Source organism: Seriola dumerili, unplaced genomic scaffold (genome assembly GCF_002260705.1).
Source record: "Seriola dumerili isolate Sdu_G_001 unplaced genomic scaffold, Sdu_1.0 BDQW01000468.1, whole genome shotgun sequence".
NCBI lineage: Eukaryota > Metazoa > Chordata > Actinopteri > Carangiformes > Carangidae > Seriola > Seriola dumerili.
The window spans coordinates 402,501-425,583 of NW_019174723.1; the positions used below are offsets into that span (position 1 = coordinate 402,501).

The following is a 23,083-nucleotide window of genomic DNA, read 5'->3' on the forward strand; positions in this document are numbered from 1 at the left end:
TGCCACTAGTTCATTAAACTCTTGGGCCATTTGAATGCTCTTGGCTCAAAGCCCACAGAAAAACTCCACAATTGGACCTGCATATAAAGCAGTAAGAATTCCTAATTACTCGCACAGAGGTTCAGTGGAAACACCAAAAAAATTTCAAGGCCTCGTAGTCTATAAGCCATCTGACATTTGAAGCAGCAGAGAATTCTCAATGGGTCACTGGATTAGGTTGATTCATGCACATTATTTAGACGCCCTTTTCTGGTAAGATGCTACGTTTGTGTGTTCACTTCTTTGTAGTCATGCTATAAAACTCCACTTTATGAGTGTGTCCAGCATCAGTGGACGGAGTCACAAGGTCTCTCCTATTGGTTGGGAGATTGGGGGAACAGGTGGAGACAGCTATTTACAAAGTCACATTGTGCGCCTCTGTATGTAATTTGTATATTTATTAGAAGCCTGACGTCAATGTTCGGTCTCTTGTATGATAATGAGGGTCGACGAAGCGACAGTGACATTTAATTTTATGGTGAGAAGGCCAGACACTCCATTAAGTGATGCTGTATATCATGAAAAGCTATTAAGATTTATATTCTGTATTAGTCAAGGCCCCGCTGCCAATCTCAGGTTATTCCAGCCTCTAAAATAAATGTTGTCTCTTCCGTACTTGAGGTTTATCCTGCTGTATATGGGCTCTGCTTTACAATTCATGAAGAATCTGGAGTTTCTTCAAGGCAACAAACGTGGATACATACTGCAATTTCTTGAGATTCACGCAGCATAATGTGAGTAAGTGTGTGGTTGTTCGAGAACAGCTGCAGTGGTTCAAAAAATACCTGAAATGCAGCACCAATCATGGTGTAACATATAGATTGATGGTTGTCGACATCATAATCATTCAACATGAACAGAATTTAGCAGTTGAACTCAATTCTAAAAACCACATAGTTAAATCAGTTTCCTGAAGTAATAAATAAACTAATGCATCTTTACCTGAAGTTTAAGAAGCAACATCCTAGTGGAAAAATATGACATTATAAATAAAGCCTATTTGAAATGTTAAATGTAAAAAAAGTTGTAACATACACTTAAATAGCAAAAGATGTTGTCAAAAATGGAGTGTAGGGTGCTGCTGCATGAACATGTAAGCATTTTATTGTCGTATGTATGTGACGAAAGTGTTGTTTGGTGTGATTAGATCTCACCATGTGGAGGGTTTAAAACATAGAAATGCATTGTAATCTGTGAGTTAACATTTGCTTTGCTAAAAAACACAAAATGTCTATATAAAAAAACGCAGTTGTTTGACAAATGGACTAAAGTGAAAAGAAAAATATTTTAAATGTACTTGAGCAAGTGCAGGAATAATGTCTTACAAAATAAGTACTTAAAGGATAGGTCATATGCCTGTGCATACACTGAAACAGTTTTTGGTTGCTGTCTTGTCAGTACTGGCTGAGAAGAGATTCCTACCTATATGCAAATGAAATGTAATTGACAGGGGACAAAATCCACATTCTGTGTTAAATATACACTAGAGTTCAGTTGAAGCTAGAATAAGACTTCAGCTGTTTGAATTAGACAAATCAAGTTACAACCGTTTAGTAGAAAAGTCCCTCTTTGTGGTTCTATCAGAACTCTGCAGGGAAAAACTAAAAGGGAACTTTGCACTAAAAAAGACTGTAAGTTTGGAAGATACTCAATTCATTTGACTAACTTCTGCTGAGCTTTAGAGGTCACTTTCAAACACAAAGGCACAATTCTGTCTACCATTGCTTGCATTAGAATTACATACAGCTACATGCGTATTATTTTAATCTAGACTTATACCGAATGTGTACAATAGCAATGCGTTTCACCACTGGAGTAACCCCATATGCACACCAGACATTATGCAGACGGTACAGTATCTTATTGACCTTGATTCCACCTTAACACGGCCTGGCTGGAGTTTATCAGTGAAAATACCTGACTTATAAATAGTTTAAACCTCATGACAGTCATTCACCCCGAAGCCACACGTCACACCGAAACACTCACTATCATTTTCAGCTATGTGACCTGGCAGGTTTGTGACTCACTGACAACACTCTGACATAAATACAGCCAGCAGAGGGCAACATTGCAGTGCAGTCTGACATCTTTTACACCCTGTCTGCAAATTAGCTTACAATGTAAATTCTTCAGTGTGGCTCACAAGGGAGAGAAAAAAAATCCCCGGAAACAGACAACTTTGTTCCCCCCTCATCTTATCAGTCTTCAAAGGATCTAAGATTGACAGAGTGCAAATTGCATCTGCCACAAAACCTGCAGCCTTCAAAACCAAAAGGCAGCCTATTCTCATCATCACTGACATTTCGAAGACGAGTATTAAAAGCAGCATATTATCCTGCTCAGAAATGAGACTTTTGATATTATTTTGACATATGAGCAAGAAAGTTTCCTGCCCATCTGAATTAATGAGTAAATTCCAGCTCCATCTTTGTGATTTAGCCTCACACTGCAGCGAATGTTGGTAATGATAATGTTATTTTTCACACGTCAACCTGTTTAGATCATTGTCTTAAACTATCAGTCAACATCTTATTTTTTTATCCCATTATCAGATTGTGCTTAAAGACTTTAAAAGAGTTGCCAGAATGGCCACTTTACAGCGCCATGCAGTTTTCACTATTTTCCATCTTTATTTAGTTACTTCTTAAGATTAATAAAATACAGACTTTAACACTATTAGTCTGGAAACTTCAGTTATCATCTTTGAGTGACTGGATGTTTTGGCTGGATAGGTGCTGCCTTCACTGACCGTTTGACAAATTGCAACTCAGTGAGTGCACACGTAAGTGGGTGCGTAGGCCTGTATAATATCATAGTTGTGTTATAATGTGGGATAGGTGTTGCCAGCTGAAGGTGAAAGGCTAAGTTTACTGTTGTGTTGTTATCTGCTAACGTGCGTCTCATCTCTTTGAGCAGCTTAAGCCATACTCTAATACTTTTGCGCTGAGTCGGTTGATCTTTTACCCTGATTACCATCCTCACCAGTCTCTCAACGCTGATCCTGTACTCTGTGTGTAACAAATTCCAAAACGGTTTAAGAGAAGGGATTTTTGCCTCTTCATATGCACAATAAAACAGCTGGTAAAAACGCGAATCTGGGTTTTTAATGGTGGACATCGTGACTCGTGGTTAAACTTTAGCAGAGATCTATCTGAGCTTCAAGGGGCACCTGAAGGCAGCAGCCGTTAACCGCCCCCACTGCTGCCGAACAGGAGCTGTGAAAGAAGCAGCCGGGGCGACAGACTGTGGGCTAAGTTTGTCCGCCCTGGCTTCCCATCACGAGTCGACGGGGCTTTGTTTCATTGATGAACAACAACTGTCGGTTTCGCTTAAAAAAATTCACACCAAAAGTACAGGCGTTAGAAACGGTCAAGCACGCTGTCTTGTCGTGACATTTTTTTGGATAATTTGTAGAGACACGGCAAAAAGAGAGGAAGGGAGGGAGAGGGAAAGTGCGGACGACTCTAAAGTTGACACTCTGCTGTCATTTTTGGTACTTGTTGAATAGGCTGTTGTCGTGTGTACATAACACAACACTGGAGCGTGTGTGGGCAGCCTGCTGGGAACAGGTAGGTTATAAAACAAGGACTCTTTTGGATACAAGTTGATTGAATGTTTGTGTGGTGTTTATTTTACTTGACAAACAGAAGTGGCCTCCTCCAAAACATACACATTTTACATTAGACTGTAGCCTCTAGTCGATGTTAACAGCCGTACTACTCATGCTAGCTGTGTTATTGCTGTCAACAAAGGCTGCCACTGGTTTCAGTTGGTAGAGGCTTTAGTGCATGAATGTCATTTATGTTAACTAGTAATGCTAGTAAAGACACCGATGTTGACTAAATGTCTCTTCATGTGGCTGGCTCGCGGGTGTGTGTGTGTGTGTGGGGGGGGGGGGTTTGTTTCTTATTGTCTCAAGGATCCACTTCTTTTTGCTAGATCACAAGTTCCAAAAAATCCCTCTCTCGTGTCAGGGTCTTCTGTATCACCATGAGTCAGTGACAGCACAGGGACAGTGATGGCAGAGCTGGAGATCGACCAGTCCAACCTTCCACGTGTCCAAGAAGGTAAGAAGAACACACTCCCAAACTGGACCAGCTCTTGCTTGTAGAAAGTTTAAACCATGCATCCCCACAGAGTGTGTAAAAAGTATGTGCAGTATGTGCCACGCTTTCATGGTCTGGCCTGGGGAAAAGTTGTTTTTGTTCACTCCCTCCACGGGGATGGTCAGAGGTCAGGGTCAGCTACTGAACTGCAGACATGGAGCCAGTGGGGATTCAGTGTTTTATCCATGGACCTTGCGTGTCTGTGCTTGAGTTCCATGGGATCTGTACTTGGCGTCTAGCTCAGATAAGAAGTAGCTTGCTACAGTGCATGTTTTGACTATATGCAATGGCACACATTCAGTCATACAGCTGCACAGAGATGGCTCTCATCATACACAGGGTCTGGTTTGCTGGGTACAGATAAGAGGAGGGAATGAGGTAGCTGTTTGTGATCTGTGATTTCTGGGGGAAGAAAGTGCTATCACTCCAGATGAAGACTTGGACGGCAACATAAGTGAAGTTTAGTTTTTTTCTGACTTGCAATACAAAGAACTGCTTGTCAAATTCAAGTCAAATTGCTAATTGAAATTCAGTTTTAAAGGTCTCTGAACTATAGACTACGATTATAAATGAGCTGTCCAATATATGCAGACATTTATATACTGAGAAAGAGTTAGCTTTAGAGTGGAGATTCACTTCGCAAAATCCTGCTGCTGAGAAAAACCCAACAGTTTTTTCAGGAAAAGGAAAAATTCACATAAACAGCTACAATATTGTCTCATTGTTATAAAAACACAGCTCTAAATGAGTTGCATGTGAAACTCTGAAAATATTCACAGGTAGGGAATGTCTAAGCTGAGGCCCGGGTGTAGACCGTTGACTCAGTCTTTGGCATGTCCATACTAATGACTAGGATAGAAATAGGTCTGCATGTCTTTTATCAGGGGAGATAATTCAGCACTCCACTCTTGTTTCCACACACAAAGGGCCCACTGTGCAGCTTTGCATTTTCATGCTTTATCGAGCAGTGGCCCAGCGCACAAACAAAGACAGTGACAGCAGCTATAAACTGCTCATTGAGACAATCGCCGTATGTAAATCAGATGTCTGGTCAGTGTCATCTTTTTTTCCACTCATCCTCTGCTTTCACCAGACGGATTTGTCAGACCATGCTGTTGTCCTTCTCTGTGCCACTCTGCTTCTTTACTTATTGTCCCATTGTGGGTGTTTATGCTCCAATTTCCCCAAGAGCTGTAGTTCCCCGTGTTTCACTTCTCTTTCACTTTCCTCCCCATCCGATAGTCTCAGCCAAGTCAGCTTTCTTTGTTTTCACTGCCCCCCTTATCAGTTCCTGTTTTGTCCCTCCTCTGGTTGCTCCTGATATAGCCCGATGTGCAGAGGGAATGCAGCTCCCAGAGGAATTCCCCCGCCCCCCACCTCCCCCCCCAATTCCTAATCTCACTCTCACCAACTGACCCAGAGTCCCGTTACCCCCCCTCACCTCTTTTTGTTCTCCATGACAATCTAGTCCAATTCATGAGCTGGCTGGTTTCTAACACAGCACAGAGAGCTGTAGGATGGACAGACACTTCATGGTGGAATTTTGTGCAAAAAGCAGCAAGCAGGAGAACAGAAGAGACCAGGGAGGAGGAGAGAGTTAGAGAGTTAGAGAGAGAGAGAGAGAGAGAGAGAGAGAGAGAGAGAGCGCGTGGGCGGTCGGTGGGGGATTTTGGCCTAAAATAGAACCCTTGTCATTTTCTCCTTTTGCCAGTTTCTTTGTTTGAGAGGCACTTGCCACTGGTGCTATCCAAGTGTCGGTGAAGATGAGAGAGAAATATCTCTGTCAGTGTTTGATCGGCTGCTCCCTCACGCTGCATCATTTTTATTTTAGTTGATTTGCTGTCAGGTCTCTAATGTTAGTGGGAGTTTTTCAGCTGTTTATAGTTACATCAGCAGAAAGGAAAAAAAATAGTCATGTCATGTCATTTTTCTGTTTCTTTTTATGGGGAATATTTGTGAGGTAGGAGAAGCATTTAAAATAGGAAATAAGTCACTTTGTTTTGGCTGTTTAGGCTCTCAGGTCATACAGGTCGTGGTTTCCTGCTTTGTAATATCCCCTTCTCCCAGTCTCACTGCAGAGCCAGTCCGCACACACTGCTGCAAAACATACTGTGCTATAAAGTAGGTGGCTACTAATATTTTGAAATCTTTTCTACTCGTTTTTGTTGCTGTGGACTCTTTCTTAGACAGTCGTACCTCTCAGTGAAGCTTAGCCACTGGTGTTCAAATGCCACAGCCAATTTCTGTTTTCTGCTGGATCTTTGATTCACTATCCTCTTAGGAAACAGACACAGGCTCTTTTCCTTATTAAGAAGCTTACTATACACTGGCCCTGGACTCGCACTGAACATATGTTTTTACTGTTGGCCCTGAATGCCTCCCACCCTTTCTCTGAAAAACCTGTTCATCAGTCAAAATAACACGGTCTCCTTGTCCCTCCCCTAGAAATGTAACGTGACCATAGTTTAAAGGCGTTTGGAAAAACAAGTTAACCCACAATGCAGACACACCCACTCACACACATACACATTCACGTGGAAAAGACTGTCATTTTCCCTCAATCTTTCCCTCCTTCCTTCCTTCATTAGTTCTTGTTTCTGAAATGGATTTAAGAGTAAACTTGTGTTTTGGGCTGTCAATTTGTCCTGTTGGATTAAAACCAGGCGTTTGACTTAATCCCTCCTCACTGACAGACTGGACGCATAAGGGCAGGTCGGAGATCCATTTAGTGGATAGTCTCTTAAGCTCCACGACAGGTGTAAGTGGTAATGCATGTCTCTCTTGGTATGGGTTAACTCTCAGTGCAGACTTGTGGGGTCATTTATGGTGTAAACAGACCCCTTTGATAGCCCAGTGCCGTCAGGGTGATTTCCATGAACTTTGACTGCTGAGCCCAATAGACTGAAACATAATCAGAGACGTGTTCTCAGCTAGAAGGTTTTTTTTCCATTCGGAGGATTTAGAGTAATGTCTTTTAGAGAAAGAGTTTAATTTTTATCACAATCATGTCATGTTTTTTCACTTCCTTGTTTACAGACTGGGACAAAGAGGAGACATCCTCAGTTTGACTGCTTATATCAACCCAGATCCAGTTCTGTAAATGTTGAAATTTAACATTGCGTTGTTAGAGCAGGCTCTAGTGATTTCAGGTAAGGTTCAGCAATAATGAAAGAGAGGAGGACTTTGTACATTTAGACCAGGGGTCCCCAAACTACGGCCCGCGGGCCACATCCGGCCCGCCAAAGCAATTGGAGTGGCCCACTTAACGATCCCAGACAATCCCTCTAAACATCAACCAATTTTTATTAAATTGCATTTTCCTATCATAACATATCCGTACTTAAAGGTTGGCATTCTAATTAAAATTGACCATAGTTATGAGCTATTTATAGTTAATAGTTGCTCATCTTCACCTCCTCACACAATGGTATATTCTGACGTGACTTTGATCGTGACCGAGCCAGCGTCAAGCTGCAAAGTTCTGAGGTGGGAATCTGTCATGAAGGTGGTTGTGTCCTGCATAAACTTCATCAGAGCAAACGGACTTAAACACAGGCAGTTCCAAGCCTTTCTCTCCGAGCTAGAATCAGCCCACGGAGACGTGCTTTACCACACTGAAGTCCGCTGGTTAAGCTGGGGCAGAGTTTTGAAGCGTTTTTACGACCTGCTACCCGAAATCAATGCCTTTCTCCTGACAAAGGGAAAAACTGTCCCAGAGCTGATCGACACAGAATGGAAATGGGACCTCGCCTTTATTAACAGATGTGTCAGAAATTTTAAACGGCCTCAACTTGCAGCTCCAAGGCAAGGGAAAACTAATCTGACATGTATTCCCACATCAAAGTATTTGAGCTTAAACTAGCGCTGCTTATTGGACAGGTGCAAAAACAAGACTTCACCCATCTCCCTGCTACTCGAAGCCTCTCAGCTGAGAAACCGGCGGTCCCGGTTCCCAACGAGAAGGCAAGGACGCACATGGAAACACCTGAGGCGGAGTTCGCGTGTGCGTTCCGTGAGCTTCATGCCACGTTAAGAAATACCGCACATTCCAGACCCTTTTCTGCCGCCGACATTAACGACACCTGCCTTCTCTTCAAATTTGAGTTCTGGCTGAGTTGCAGCACCTGTGATGTGGCTGAAAGACGTATTCAGCCCCAACAAGTCTGCATCAAGTACTTATGTAGCCCTCCCAAATAGAGACCCTACCCCAACATAAGAAAGCACGCAACAAAAGATGTCCACAGTTGTGGGAAAACACATATATCTGTGACAAACCTTTTTCACACATGCAAGCTGATAAAAAATACCGACAGAGAATTCAAGTCTCACAGATCCAACACCTGCAATCAGTCTCTGAGACTGGCCTGTAACTGGAAATGGAAACCTGAACATCGATCTCCTCACCATCAGAAAAGCAAAGCCCACAGCTCACACGGATATGCGTAAGCCTACTGATTTCAATAGCAATAGATATTAAAAAAGTGTCATACATAGAAGATTAATGCTCTTTTTTATATGCGGCAACATCGTTCTATAAGCACTGATTCTGACCACTATTCTGTATTAATATATTTCAACTACCTGTAAAGACCAGAACACTTACCGTTCGTTAACTCAAAAACTGTACCTGTTACAACAAATCACAATCACCTCATTCTACTTGAACTATACCATTCAGTTTGTGTTGTTATTTTCTATAACAATAAACTGGACTATCTGTGAACTTCAAAAAAACACCATTGTGAAGACTTTTTATACTTTCCCCTTTTTGCAAATCAACAGTGGTGCCAAAGCCAAACGAAGGCGCAGCTACCAACCAAAAATTATCATGGTAATCTCTAATAATACTGAGTTGTCACCTGCCCATATCAATTTCCTGAAAGCCTTATAACACTAGACCTCGCGCTGACCCCCCAAGACGCCTCACGAATAGAACAGTTGATGTAGGCCCCCACTGAAAAAAGTTTGGAAGGAACCGCAAAATGCCCGTTGTTGGCCACCTTCATAGCATATGAGAGATGACCCGACTGGCGGCCCATCTAGGATAAATAGGATGATGCGACTGTCTCTATTTTTTAAGGCTAGGCTGACATTATGTTACACTCAGACGAATGGAGCGAGAAACCAGACCGTCCAGTAGACACCCCAATTTGTTCACTTTTGACAAAAGTTGTATTATCGTCGCAGCAAAGCGGGCGCCCTCGAGAGACGTTTTCAACTATACGCGCATGTGACATTTCACACTATTCTTAATGGTGTGGCACCTCAGATATGAGAGAATGACCCATGCGCGCCCCCCGGCGCCCCCCCCCCCCGGCACACGCATTCGACATTGCGCCCAAGCAAGCAAGAGCTAGCCGCGCCGCCGCGGCCCCCGGCCACGATCCATAGGCGGCCGCCGCGCGCCCCCCCCCGGCACAGGCATTGCGCCCCAGGCAAAGCCAGACTACCGCCCGCCGGCGCCGCCCGGCCCCATCGGCCGGACCCGCCGCCGCGCCCCCCCCCCGGTGGCACAGGAGCATTGCGCCCAGCAAGCAGAGCTAGCCCCCGGATCCGGCCCGCCGGCGCCCCCCCATACAGGCATTTGCGCCCCAGCAACGCAACGCTAGCCGCCCCCGGCAGCCCCCGGTGCCCCCACCCCGCCTGGCACAAGGCATTGCGCCCAGCAAGCAGAGCGTAGCCCCCGGATGGCCCGCCGGCCCGCCCCCCCCCCCCCCCCCGACAGGCATTGCGCCCAGCAAGGCAGAGCTAGCCCCCGGTGCCCGCCGGCCCCGCCCCCCCCCGCATACCATCAGTTTGTGTTGTTATTTTCTATAAAATAAATGGAGTATCTGTGGTACTTCAAATAAACACATGTGAAGACTTTTTATTACTTTTTTTTTTTGCAAATCAACAGGGGGTGCCAAAGCCAAACGAAGGGCAGCTACAACAAATTATCATTGTAATCTCCACAATAATACTGGTTGTCACCCTGGCCCATATCATTTCCTGTTATACACTAACCTCGGCCCCCCATCTCAGAAAGGAAAGTTGATGTGGCCCCCACTGAAAAAAGTTTGGGGACCGCTGATTTAGACGATGAATGTGAAAATAGTGAAAAGATAGGGATCAAGGAAGTCAGTATGTGACTTTGGAGAACTTATCAAGAGAGCAGTCGCAGAGAAGCATTCTTCATGTGTTCTCACTTAGCCACACAGATGGTCACAACTTCACAGTAGACTTTAAGCTCAATATATCACTCTTAGAATGAATCCCGAGGCCTCCCATTTGTTCTTGTCGTCCATGACACCATCCAGTGCATCTCCAGCTAGTAAGTAAATTTCCAGGATCTTTGCTTGTCTCCTGTTCTTCCGTTTCTTTGTTTTAAAATATGTAATTTGTAAATTTGTAATTTAAATTTTAAAATTTAGCAAACAAAGTGAGAATGAATGCCCCAACCTTTACATCTTCCCTTACATTGACAGCCAGGTTTACGCGCACGGTATTCTAGATACTAGATCATATTTGCTACTCAAAAGTCCTATTTGGAATTCACCGGTGTTATGCAGCTGTAATAACTTGCTGTCAAATAAAATGGCTACTTTATTGGGTACACCTGCACCATCTACTGCAATAATATCCTACCTTTACAAAGCTCATAATGTTCCGTTGACATTATCGTAAATGTGTAAATTTAATTATATGTAAATTGTATGTCTGTTATTGGGGACATAGTTAAAGGTGGTGTTGTACTGGACTGCAATATATTGAGAGGTGTTTATGACTTTTTTGTCCTCTTTATTTACACACATGAGGGGAGCAGACTTTTAGAAAAACCTCTGAATATAATGCAGCCCAGTACAACACACCACTAACTATGACCTCAGTGCTTCAACTGAATTAACACCTCTACGATGGTGTCAAAAAACTGAACATTACAGTCATCGTAACGACGGCGATTTTATGGCAGAACAGTTGTATTGGATTGTATTAGTTTGTACAGTTGTACTTACAAAAGTGGCTACTAATTGTATAATTGCATGTTGATATAATACCACTTATAATATAGAAATAGCTTCTGTCTAACATTTATTTTTTTGGCATTTAAAAGAGCTTATGGTGTTGCAGCAGTATAAAGTGTATCTGGGTTTATAGCTGGGTTAAGAGCTTAAACAGGCAATTAAAAATAACATATGGTATTTATTTATGCCAGCTCATAAACTGGATACTTCAGCATCCTCAGCATTAAGTGCATGGCTGTAAATGTGGCTCTTGTGTCCACAGACGCCGTAGAGCCTGCTCTGATAGGCTCAGTGGAGGGATTAGCAGCAGGACAGGTGTTTTTAATTGGCCCTGCCTCTGGCTCAGGCTGGAGGCTTTTCTTTCTGCAAGGAGCTGAATCTCTTCTTAAACGCTGTCTGCTTTCCTTCTCCTGGCATTTGAAAGCAACACTGTAGGAAAAGGTCAGCCATTCTGCATTCCCCGAAGAAAATCAGTGAGATAGCGAAGCGGTCTTGTCTGTTCACAGTGAGCTGTGTGTCTGCAGAGATCAAGGAAGTGGAGAAAACAGCTGGGCCCATGGTGCTGCTGTCTGTCGGTGTTTATTTTCTCTTGAGTAATTTTTGATTTTGTTTGACAGACTTTAAACACACATGGGCTGCAGCATAGAGGCTGTAGTGGCTCATTAAAAAACCACTGAAAACATGCATGGTATGTTTATAGATGAGAGTAACAGTCCACAAATGCTGAAGCTATTTAAACCACTGTATAGGAACTGTGCATATTCATCACCTTATGATTGTGGTTTTAAACTGCATTAAAGTCATAACAGAGCAGTTAACTATCTCTCTTGTTGATTATGTCTTTGTTTGACTTCACACGTTTTAATTACATAATTGTTCCTTGTGTTTCCATTCAAGTCTCTGCCTTTGTCAGCTTTCTGACAAAAAAAGGACAAGGCTCAGAGAGTGTTAATGACATGAAACCGATATGTTTTATTACTATGTCTAGCAGCAGGTGGCCAGACTGTGGGATCATGGGATAGAGAAAACAGAATGACTCGATACAGAAAACCAGACAGAGCTGGTGTGTGGAGAGCTCTTTGTCAAAGCCTTTGGATTTACAGCAGCCTTACTGATTTCTCTCTACATACATTTGCACCATCTGCACCGGCTTCCCAGTACAAATGGTTGCAGGTGGTAGCTCCTAAAGTTTGCATCTTCATTTGGTATTCATAGTGAGTTAGTAAAAGAAAAAAATGTGCTTGTACTTCATCCTTTCAAGATCCTTTCAACAACACTTTTAAAGATCTATTTATCTTTTGTACTCATGCATGTATAAATTGTGCTTCCATATACAAGTACACACACACATTCAAATCAAATTATTGCTTTTGTTAGAATGTGGTGGATCTCGTGCAGCTTCTGAACTCAGCAACTTTGGGAGGACAGTAATAATTGTGGCCACTTGTGTTTTGTTCTGGAACACTGGTGCCCTGTTATGATCGGGATTTTATGAGAGTCTTTTTTGAGAGCTTTTTATAAATTAACAGTGAATTCATGCCAGAGTGGTGGATGGTTGCTTTTTTCTAAAGTTTGAAAGCACACTCCTCTGCTTTTGTCTGTGTTGTATAAACAGCCATCATTGTCTGGCTCTGTGTAGAGCCATAAAGTGAAATTTAAGATTTGTGTCTTTTTTTTTTCACTCATTTTATTAAACATTTCTATGCCCTACATTCCCCCTCCATTCATCTTTTGAACACTTGGTAACCTTTGGTCTGATACTGAAGGGCTCCTGTCCTCTGATGTTTCAGTGTGCCAGTGTTTTGCTGTGCTGGAGGATGGAGCTTTGGCACATAACCTGCAGGAGCAGGAGAGTAAGTACAATGTCAGGCTACCATTTGACAGCTACACACTACAAACATGTAGTAATTTATATTAGCTGGAGCTGCTCTCCAGTCAGTCTCATGGAGTCACCACTACTCACCAAGGCAGCCTGGGAAACCTAAGGTAGTGACATCGAACATGTTTTTGTTTAGCTATTGGCTGTAACAGTCGTAGTTGTGGTATGTCTCAACAAACAAAGAAACATATAATTTGGCGTCTGTTTTTAGGATTCCTCAGAAGTGCACTGGTCTGGCATGTCACAAAGCTCATTTTAAATAAGCACAGCAGTTATGAATAAAAAAAATCAACAGATTTAGACTGGAAGTAATATCGTAATTATTAATCAGTATAATCCAGATCACACATGGTCCTTTATTGCCACACATTTGATATTGGCATACCCTCTGCCTTTCTCTCTGCCTTGCCCTCACAGTCGAGCAATACTATACCACCAACATCCAGAAGAACCAGCTGGTGCAGAATGACATCCGTGTAGCCAAGAGGCTGCAGGATGAGGAGGAGGAGCAGCGGGCCCAGCAGAGCGCCATCTTCAGGCAGACTTCCAGACAACTGTAGGTGACCCCTGCTCCCCAAACACACTGTAACACAGCTCATAATGCTGCAGTATTCAAACATCACTGCATGGGCTCACTAATTCCAAAAAACACCCACTGATGATAGATATTTAGTGGGTTTTACTACGTGTGTGTGTTATCTGCATTTATATTATACATACAAGTTTACTAAATGTGGATTTGCTGTGCAGATTTATCTTCTATTCTTAGAAGAAGTAATTTAGAATTCAACTCTAAATTTCATTTTCTTCCCTAGAGAGGAGCAAGACTTTGAGTACGCCCGTGTCATTCAGGATGAGATCCAGCGGTGTGCTGAGGAGGCCCAGAGGAGGGAGCAGGATGATGAGGTGAGTACACATATGTGCAGTATGAGGATAACGATGCCCTTACATCTTATTCTATCTGCATCTAGTTGACAGTCTTCTAATCAATGCATTAAAGATCTAGAAATTGGTTTTAAAATAGAATTTCAATGTCAATTATGATCACATGGTTCATTTAAACTATTTTTTACACTATTTTGACATAGTGGGAGGACTGGTACAGTGATGTACCATGTCATATTAATGCAGTTTTCAACTTGACGTCACCTGAATCCACACTTACTCATCAATTATCCACCTACCACCCACCTCATTGTGAGAAATCTTTTCGAATTGGAAATCTGCACCCATCAGTATCTGCATGAAGCCATTATCTCTCAGTCGGCAGGCCTCTACATACAGGGTACTATTTTTACTTGAAATGAGCAGACCTCATACTTGGCACACTGAAAGTAGGCTTACTATAACATGAACAAAAAAATGAATCTTCAATGCAAGGAGATATTTTTATAAAATGATTCAGTTTTTATCAGTTATCTTTGCCCACAAGACATTTGCCCACTGACAAGTCAATCTGTGCATGAATACTTCATACCAATATGCATTGTGTCCTCTTTCACTGTGCACAACAATAGAACAGTAGCTGCTTTTGTATGGATGAAAAGGGGCTGGTGACTCAGCTAACATCCACAACAGCTCTGCTTACTTTCTACCACTGGCACATAGGGTAGCAACATTTAACATTCAAAACATTATCCATCCCAGGCATCTTGCACATTTCAAGAGTGTGAGCGGAAACTCCTAATAAGCCGTCATGCAATCTATCACATGATATGATCAGTGGAGATAGATCAGTCCAATGCCCAATAAAGAGAGAGAAGAGACCAAGTCTTTATTTCAGATCTTTTTGTGGTTTTATGCTACAGGTGGCTACAGCAATATAGGGAACAAAATATACACGTGCCCCCTCGGATGACTGATATATGGAAACAAGGTTGAAAATCAGTGTTCTTTTACCAGTCACTCATGTTGTCATTTCTAAATTTAAAACTCGAATATGTTAAGCTTGGCTTAAAACGGAATTCTGTCTCAAGTAATAAGAAAACTCAGACGTGACAGCAAAGTTTGTAAAGTGAAACATTTTGAGGGATTTGCTCCTGAAAGAGGAACAAATCCCTTTCCGTGGGTGTCAAGTTGCTGTCAGTAACCAGATCAAAGTGAGACACTGTGCGAACAAGTTCAATTTTATTAGTTTTAATTCAGGAGAAGGCTGTAATAAAACAGAAACAGAGAGAAAACCATTCAGAGTGATACTAAACACCAAAAATAGTAAAAATATTCACTTCTTGTGGGCATGACAGCTGACTGTTAAAAGATCATCATTTCCTTCTTCACAGACGAAGAGGCTGTGCTCAGCTTGAATTAACTGCAGTTACAAGGGATTCCATTGGTAACAAATTTGATCAAAATGTCAAACCAATACCACGTTTGAGACACAGCAGACTGTTAATTCCTGTAATGGAGTATGTAATGGATTCCCTGGCTCAGTAGCTCATGTTGAAGCCTGTACGAAGTGTGTCACATGGTGCAGAAAATAGCTGCTTGTGAAGGTAGAAGAATGATTTTTTGAATCTAAAAACTATAACACTGTGTGCAGCCAAAACCCGGGCATCAACCTAAAATAGCACCAGCATTACCCTCAAAGTTAGCAAAAGAACATTCATCAAAGCGGCTCATAGACTTATATGGCACTCGGGACATACTTGTATATCATTTAATTATGTGCCTGTTACCAGCAGGTGAGGGAGTATCATATGGTTCACTTTGCTCTCTCTTAGGACTGACTGAGTCCGTAATGAATAGCAGCAAAGTGCTGCTCTGAACCTCTGATGTGCCCACTGTGCCGTAAGAGGACTGTATGAGCAAAGTCAGCTGTTAAACAGAGACGCAACCTGTCAGCTACCCATCTGGATGATGGCTCAAGCAATTTCTGTGGCGGTTGATTCAGACATGGATCATCAACCTCCTCATACAAAGTGCGCTCATGGCTGCACAATTAGTCTCACTGGATTTGCACAGTCGACTTGTGTAAAACCTTAACTGTGCAGTTTCAGGAAGAGACATGTTAAGTAAAACATTGTGCAGTGTTTATTCAGCATTGCAAGTTTGATATAAGGATAATTCTTTTAAATTAAGTATTTTTAGAGCTGAGAAGTAATTCTATATATTGTGTCTCCATATTTTATTTTCATGACAAAATTCTCAGATCTCAGTAATGTTGCTGGTACTACTTGTGACCAAATTATAAAAATATAGATTACATGCGTTCCAATTTTCACACATTCAAAGTTTGTTGTTATATCACTTTGCATTTTTACAGCACACATGCATTTCTTCACATCAGTTGCGTGACAAAAAAAAAAAATCATCTGACTGCCCACCAATAGAAATGAAGAGTTGAGCTGTATAACTCCCCAGCTGGTGCTGAGCGTCACAAGGCTGCTCCAGCATAATATTTTCCTTTACCCTGCAGTTTCCTTTTTAGAGGACGCTGCCTTGAACAGGCTCATAAAAGCTCCTTGTATGGAGGATGTGAGGTCACAGAGGCTGTGGCGTTCATTCATCATTATTAAAGGGGTTTGGTGTGAACTCATGAGGTGTAATGCACTCAGTTAAACAGTAAAGCCTCATTTACCTACAGGTTAAAAGTCATGCCAGGTAATGCAGCATATGGTTTGTGAATACATCTGTTCCTGTGTGGGTGTAACCATTTCTTTTTATGAGTGTTGATGTTTGGCTCAAATGATGAACTATTAACAATCCCATTAGCCTACCTTCCTTAATGACTGGCTGATCAGAGGTGTTTATTCAATATTTCCCTCCCTGTAGATTGTCTCTTTAATTAAGGAACAGAAGGCGCCAGGCTGTGCACTTTTAAATGCCAGATCCCCGTGGCACTCCACGCCTAACCTGCCATGGCAAGCTGCTAATTATCTGCTGATGCTGGCAAAGGGGCTGACACAAACGCCCTGATTGCAAAGCAAAAGGAGCTGCGTTAGCTCTTAGTTATGATTTATGTTGCAAATGCAACCTACAGAGAGATATTTCATAGAATTCACTGGGAGAATTTGCTGATTTGTAGGGAACATTATTAGTTTTGCCCTTTCCTAGAAAAGCAGCACAGAGACGTGGTGGGGGGGCTCTGCTTCAGAGAGCAGACAAGTATAGCAGCGCTGGTAAGAGCAGGCATTCCCCAGTGACAAGGTGTTACTTATAAAACGACACAGTCCTGGTGACCTGCTTCTGTTGGCATTTTTCTGCTCCAGAGTTCAGGCTGAAGAGATGAAAAGTTTGCTTGTCTCATGTAGTCTTGTAGTTTCCATTGAGTCAGCCACAGCACTGCCTGAAATAGTTGCTTAGTTTGGCCACCCAGAGCTGGCTTTGTGTTGGATAGCCACTAATAAGATCTCGGATCACCTCAAAGAGGCACTAATTTACCCAACATGGCTCAGCATTTGGTGCAGACATGCCAGATGTAGCTCACACTGTAGATGTATGGGATGTAAACTAAGTCTTCAAACAGGGTCTGAGAGTTTGGTCCATGTTACATTTGTGTTGTCACTTGAACTTTAATAATGTATAGATCAAATCAGAGAGACCTGAGTAGGTTTAAAGCAAAAAAGCAGAATCTATAGAATAACAAGTCTAGTGTTTTCTTAATTGTGGAATGCAGTTAATAGAAAAGTGAAACCATCCACATGGTGGATAAAATTTTAGTAATTAATCAAAAGTTTCCTAAAGACGGCATTTCTTGTTTCATTTTGAGTGACAGGCTCATGGTAAATTGTAGCCTTGCTTTCTTTACACAATATGTTATGCTGCCACCTGCTGGTTGAAAACAGTATACATGATGTCTAACCTGACTGTTCCAGTTCACAGTGCTTTAAATATGGTGTAATGATACAGTTTGAGGAGTTGGAACAGAGTTTTCAAATGTAGTTGGAAATTTTTCTCATAACTTAAAAAGGATCAGACTTGTATCTTTTGTTTATTTACTTATTTGACAGAACAGTTCCATCTCTCTGTAATCTCAGTTTAGCATAAATTCCTGTTTGGTTACTCATTATGGTTTGTAATACAAACAAGCAATCAGTACAGTACTGCCATGTCTCCACAGGAAATAGCTAAACGAATGCAGGAAGAGGAAGAGCAGAGGATCAGGAGGAGGAGCAGAGGGCAGGAGGGCCACAGTGAAGGTACAGTTGAAGTTTTCCCATTCTGTTCTGTTTTATTACCTGTATACTTATGTGGCAACATTAGCCAGAAATCCCAACATAATGCAAAATCCTTTTCAAGGAAAATGGTGATGTTTAAATTTTTTAAATCAATATGTTGTGGTATGGGTATTTGCAGAGATTTGCAATTATTTTTTACACTTAAAGTAGGACAAGACCCAGGTCCGGCTTAGCTTCTCTCTAACCACGCTTTGCTCCACTGCTACAGCTTACTATTGTTGTATGTAAGTCATCCACAGACATTACGGCATGAACAAAACATGCTCTACATACAGTAGCCATTGCACTGTATTATCATCTCCATGATGTATTGCGTTCTGAATCAATTGCATGCATATAACATGTTGTCTTTTCTATTTTCTATTATGCATGCCAGTGTGCCTGTATTCCTATCTATACATTTAATAGAATGCCTCAGTTGTGTCTAAAACATTTATATAAATTGTGTAAGAAACACTCTTACTTAAGTGACATGCATCTATTTTTAATGCCAAGTGTTACCTCGCCAATAACTGCACTTTTCTAACAGTACCTGCTAACAGCCTTACCCACCCTCCCTGCTTTTGTGTTTGCATGTTTGGCATTACTAAAGGCAGCCCCAGCGATCCTGCACTGCCTTCCCCACACCAGCACACACACCAAGGAGTGGAGCAGTACTCGTCTACCACCACCAGGTGGCAATATTCTACCTCTCACAACCATTCACACTCAACTGGGCCTTGGGCTGTCTCCCCCAGGGGACTAGCAGCTCAGAAAAACACAACTTCATGGTCAAATCAAGGACACACAGATTCCATTAGGCAAATCAGGAGTGAGTTGAGAGAGCCTTTGAGTGAGGATTCAGAGGAGTCAGACACAGATTTCTCTGAACAACTCTCTGTCTGGTCCAAGAGGCTGAATGAAAGACTTAACACAGAACCTACTCAACGACGGGCCTCTTTACATCACTCGCAAGAGAGAAACTACAGAAGTCTTTGCTCTCGCAGCAGCTTCACAGATGAGCTCAGAAGCTGGGAGGAGGAGAGAGGAGAGTGGGACGAGGACTGTTATGACAATGGTGAACGGGAGAAGAGGAGGCCTAGGAATCAGGATCAGGGAAGGAACCACAGAGAGGAGTATGAGGGCTGGCACAGGAGCAGAGATCAGGATAGAGACTCTAGATTGGTCGAGGTGAGAGAAAGGCGATGTCATCGCAGTGAATCTGCCAGGCGACATGACAGGAGTAGCAACAGAGACTTGGCAAGGACCTGGAGCTATAAGGACAACCCTGACAAACGTGTCCACTTTCAGGACGATAGCAGAAGCTTTAACAGGCAGCAGGATGAAAGCAGCCAAGTGTGGGAGATGCTAGGCCAGGTCCTCAGAGAGAGGGGTGTGCCTGTGAGGTTTGGTGGCAATGGGGCGCCACTACAAATAAGGCCTCAAAGCAGAGACAGCCAGGTGCTTCATGGGAGTGAGGTCTCCTGCTGCGACTCCCAACCACATCAGAGAGCCTTCCAGAGAGCTGCCACCAGCAGGCACAGTTTCCATGGAGATATCAGGGAGAGGAGGAGATCGTCATACCGAGAGAACAGTGGGAGAGATCACAGAGAAGACCGAGACAGGCACCATGATAATATGGAGCATGCCGGAGAGGTATTTGAGATTAGTAGTAGAGACTCATATCTTGCTAACAGAGAAAGGCGAGGCAGTAGAAGGTGGAGAGAGCACAGATACATTAATGATGACGAGAGGGAGAGGAATGCATATGACTACAGGGTCAAGAGGACAACAAGCGAACGCAGACATGGGCACAACACCCTTGAACAAAGGTTAAGCTCAGAGGAGGAGCAGGAGGTGGAGAGGAGGATAGGGTGGCCCCCTCGAAGAACCCTACAGCGTAGCCAAAGCCTCAGCAGCAGCGGGGCTTCAACCAGGGATAGGTCAAGGCCCATGGCAGCAGGTAACACCCAGAACTGCAGCCAACTCCGATCTGTAGAGGGAAAGCTTCCAAAACTGTGCTTCCTATCTGTGTACATCTGCTCCTCTCATTTTCCCTCAATCACCATCTAATCTGGACAAAAGTGGGTTTTACTGGTGATTTGGGGATGATTTCCTTTTCCAAATCTATAATTTCAGTAGTCCTAAAATAATCTTCAGTAGGTGCTTTCATTCTTGTCTTCATTGTCAATCTTTCAATCTTGATGTCATGAGAGAATGAATACTCTGGAGACTCCTTCAGCGCCTAGGAACGTGCCTTTACATGCTGCATCCTCTTATCAGTGTGATTCAGATTTCAGTCTTTGTCTGCTTCTCTTTCAGCTGTTTCACAACATGATTCATCACTGATCATCTGATATGTTTTCTATGATTTTACTACCACTATGCTCTTTTTCATCATATTTGCTGCAATACCTTTTGATTTGCCAGTTAATTTCTAATAACATCAAACCTCACCCTTAGGAGTGGCACTACAACCAGAACAGGGTGAAGCAAGCCTGGACCTTGGGGAGTTGCATCAGGTCCTACGAGATGAAGAACTAGCCCGCAAGCTGCAGGACGAAGAGGAAAAGCTGGTCAGGAGGGTAAGTGATCTAACAGTTTATCATGACACACTGTGATTTATGAGCCAAAGAGGAAGGATAGAAGATTCGTCTCTCTTTCATTCTCTTTTTCTGACATTCACTGTCTTGTTCTCACAGAGCTCCCAACCCTCTCCATGTAGTTCTTACCCAGAGGGAGACTTCAGAGTGGCGCAGGTGGCGCAGGATGAGGTAGGATGATGAACTGACATGTTGTCAGTACCCATTTATTTCTTGTTTCACATTCACCTGTAAAATGACACCATGCTGTGTTTTTGTGCTAGGAAATTGCACGTTTTATGCAGAAGCAGGAAATTAAATCAAAGCGAAGATCTCGTGAGCTGGAGGGGCCGGCGTCGTGGCGCGAACACAGAGCAATGATCAGTCACCATGACAGACGAGCTGCAAGAGAGAGACAGGTACATATGTTCCAAACAATTGCCTTGCTATAATCTTTGTTAGCACAGCTGCATTTTAAAAATAAGCTGATGAAATGAGTTAGTCTCCTTTGCCTCAGGTGCAGCGAGAGAGACTTGACTCAGAGGGCCTTCCTTCCCCCACTGAGGACTGCTCCCCAGAGAACCAGCCACCCAGTCCCACCTATACTTTACCGTAATTGTCTCTACCTGAACATATATATATTTAACTGATAATATAGAATATACTATACTCTGATGTATAACTGCTGCATTTGCAGACAAACCCAGCAGATCAGAAACATTGCAGAGGAGCTGGACCCGACCTTCCAGGCCCGGAGGCAAGACACAGACAGCCTTCGAGTGGGACAAACAGGTAATGTAAACACGACCAGTGACATTCAAAATGAAACTGGTAAAACAATGGCTGGATATTCACATCCTTTTCCTCCATAATAGGTCCAGCCTGTCAGTCGCTTCCCATGCCACATTCTGGCTTACATGACTTCCTTGAGGAGCCTACTTTCATCCCACCCACAAAGCGGCAAACAGAAAAATCTGGACGCACTAAACCAAAAGAAAAGAAGGAAAATTGCAAGCAACAATAATGTCCAGCACAGTGTCCTGTTGGAGTGCAACTTTATATCTTGTAACACTAAATATCAGTTCAGTTACAGAGTTCTCATTACTTATTACCTTAAGTTCTGCCCCCATAAGCACTTTAAACCAGTGGAACAAAGAGAAAGAGCTGAGAGAAGTGACATTTTAGAATATTTCTTGATTAAGTGAATAATGAAAACACTTTGAACTCATGCATTTTATAATTTTCAAAGGGAAAACTGAGGTTTATTGAGGTATTGCTTGTGTTGAGTGTTTAATTTAAACAGTATACATTTTTTTTATTGTTAAGATGAGTTTTATTTGTCTTTATTTAGCTAATCATTATTTTGTCAGTATCCAAAATGTCATGTTTGTTTAGACCTGCAGGTATTTCTGCAGAATTTTGTGGGGTTTTTTCCTTTTATATTGTACTGAAGATTTATCTCTACAGCTGATTTACTGAAAGGAAATAACCAAGGTCAAATGATTGGTTACTTCCTTAGTGTCAGTTTAGAATTGCCTAAATGCAGTGTGATATCTTGGGGGATTTTTTGGTAGACGCCGTGAGCTGTACACTATTTAGGACATGGTAATAACTCATCCATAGCTCTGACAAAACCAACAATTGACTACCGAGAAGAGAAAACAAGAAGTTATTGCAATAACCTTTGAACCTGAGAGATGTTGGTATCAGCAAAGCTACGTTAAGACATCCACAGTTGGTTTGTTGGCCAACTTTGTTTCAAAGCAGTTTGGCCATACTGTAGTCCTGTTTACAGTAGCACAGTGACAATCAAATGAACGTATTTAATTCTTATTTAAATGGATATCACATTTGCTAGAAAAATACATTACAGTTGTCATAATTTTATGTTGAAGTGCTTTGTAATATCCAAATGTAAATATATCCAACTCATGAGCATGGATCATTTTGGAGCTTTCAACTGTATTTCAAAGATTCAAAAACTTTACAAGTGCATCTTTAACCTTTGATTATTTGGTACAACGTCCAACTCATGTTTTTGTATATTTTTGTCTGTGGGTTTTTATCAGTCCAGAGCCAATTAACATTATTGGTGGCACAGGAAACCTGCTCTAACAACAAGGATATGATTTTACACACATATAACCATTCTGTATTCTGTTTTTTTGTTTGTTTGTTTTTGTATGTTCATATTATTCCCACGTTTAAAACATGCTTCATTTTCTACATATGAAATATGCCACTGCTTAGGTGGACCACTATGAATGCAAATGTTATGTATAAAAGTGCAACAAATAAAAAAATATTTTTATTGGTT

The 23,083-nt window shown here is 42.2% G+C and overlaps 1 protein-coding gene across 4 annotated transcripts; it reads left to right on the forward strand.

The window, feature by feature from the left end:
• The first annotated feature begins 3,277 nt into the window (after positions 1-3,277).
• On the forward strand, positions 3,278-23,077 carry LOC111235016 (coiled-coil domain-containing protein 50-like). Of its 4 annotated transcripts, none has more exons than XM_022763298.1 (12): positions 3,278-3,611; positions 3,982-4,109; positions 12,940-13,002; positions 13,446-13,584; positions 13,844-13,934; positions 18,088-18,166; positions 20,648-20,769; positions 20,887-20,958; positions 21,051-21,185; positions 21,269-21,378; positions 21,464-21,558; positions 21,642-23,077. In XM_022763298.1, exons 2-12 carry the CDS (start codon positions 4,061-4,063, stop codon positions 21,788-21,790), a joined length of 1,104 nt encoding a protein of 367 aa, XP_022619019.1. In that variant the 5' UTR covers positions 3,278-3,611; positions 3,982-4,060; the 3' UTR covers positions 21,791-23,077. The 4 variants fall into 4 exon arrangements, with proteins under 4 accessions (XP_022619019.1, XP_022619021.1, XP_022619020.1 ...); XM_022763300.1 differs by having other exon boundaries at positions 21,284-21,378; XM_022763299.1 differs by having other exon boundaries at positions 4,017-4,109.
• Positions 23,078-23,083: the final 6 nt, after the last annotated feature.

What these genes read in the sequence shown, in the direction of transcription:
- LOC111235016 (XM_022763298.1), top strand. Translation starts at nt 4,061, where the DNA reads ATGGCAGAGCTGGAGATCGACCAGTCCAACCTTCCACGTGTCCAAGAA. An exon ending in AGGAAAAGCTGGTCAGGAGG is followed by an intron (nt 20,770 to 20,886) that starts GTAAGTGATCTA and finishes TTGTTCTCACAG; the next exon opens with AGCTCCCAACCCTCTCCATG. An exon ending in CGCAGGTGGCGCAGGATGAG is followed by an intron (nt 20,959 to 21,050) that starts GTAGGATGATGA and finishes TTTTTGTGCTAG; the next exon opens with GAAATTGCACGTTTTATGCA.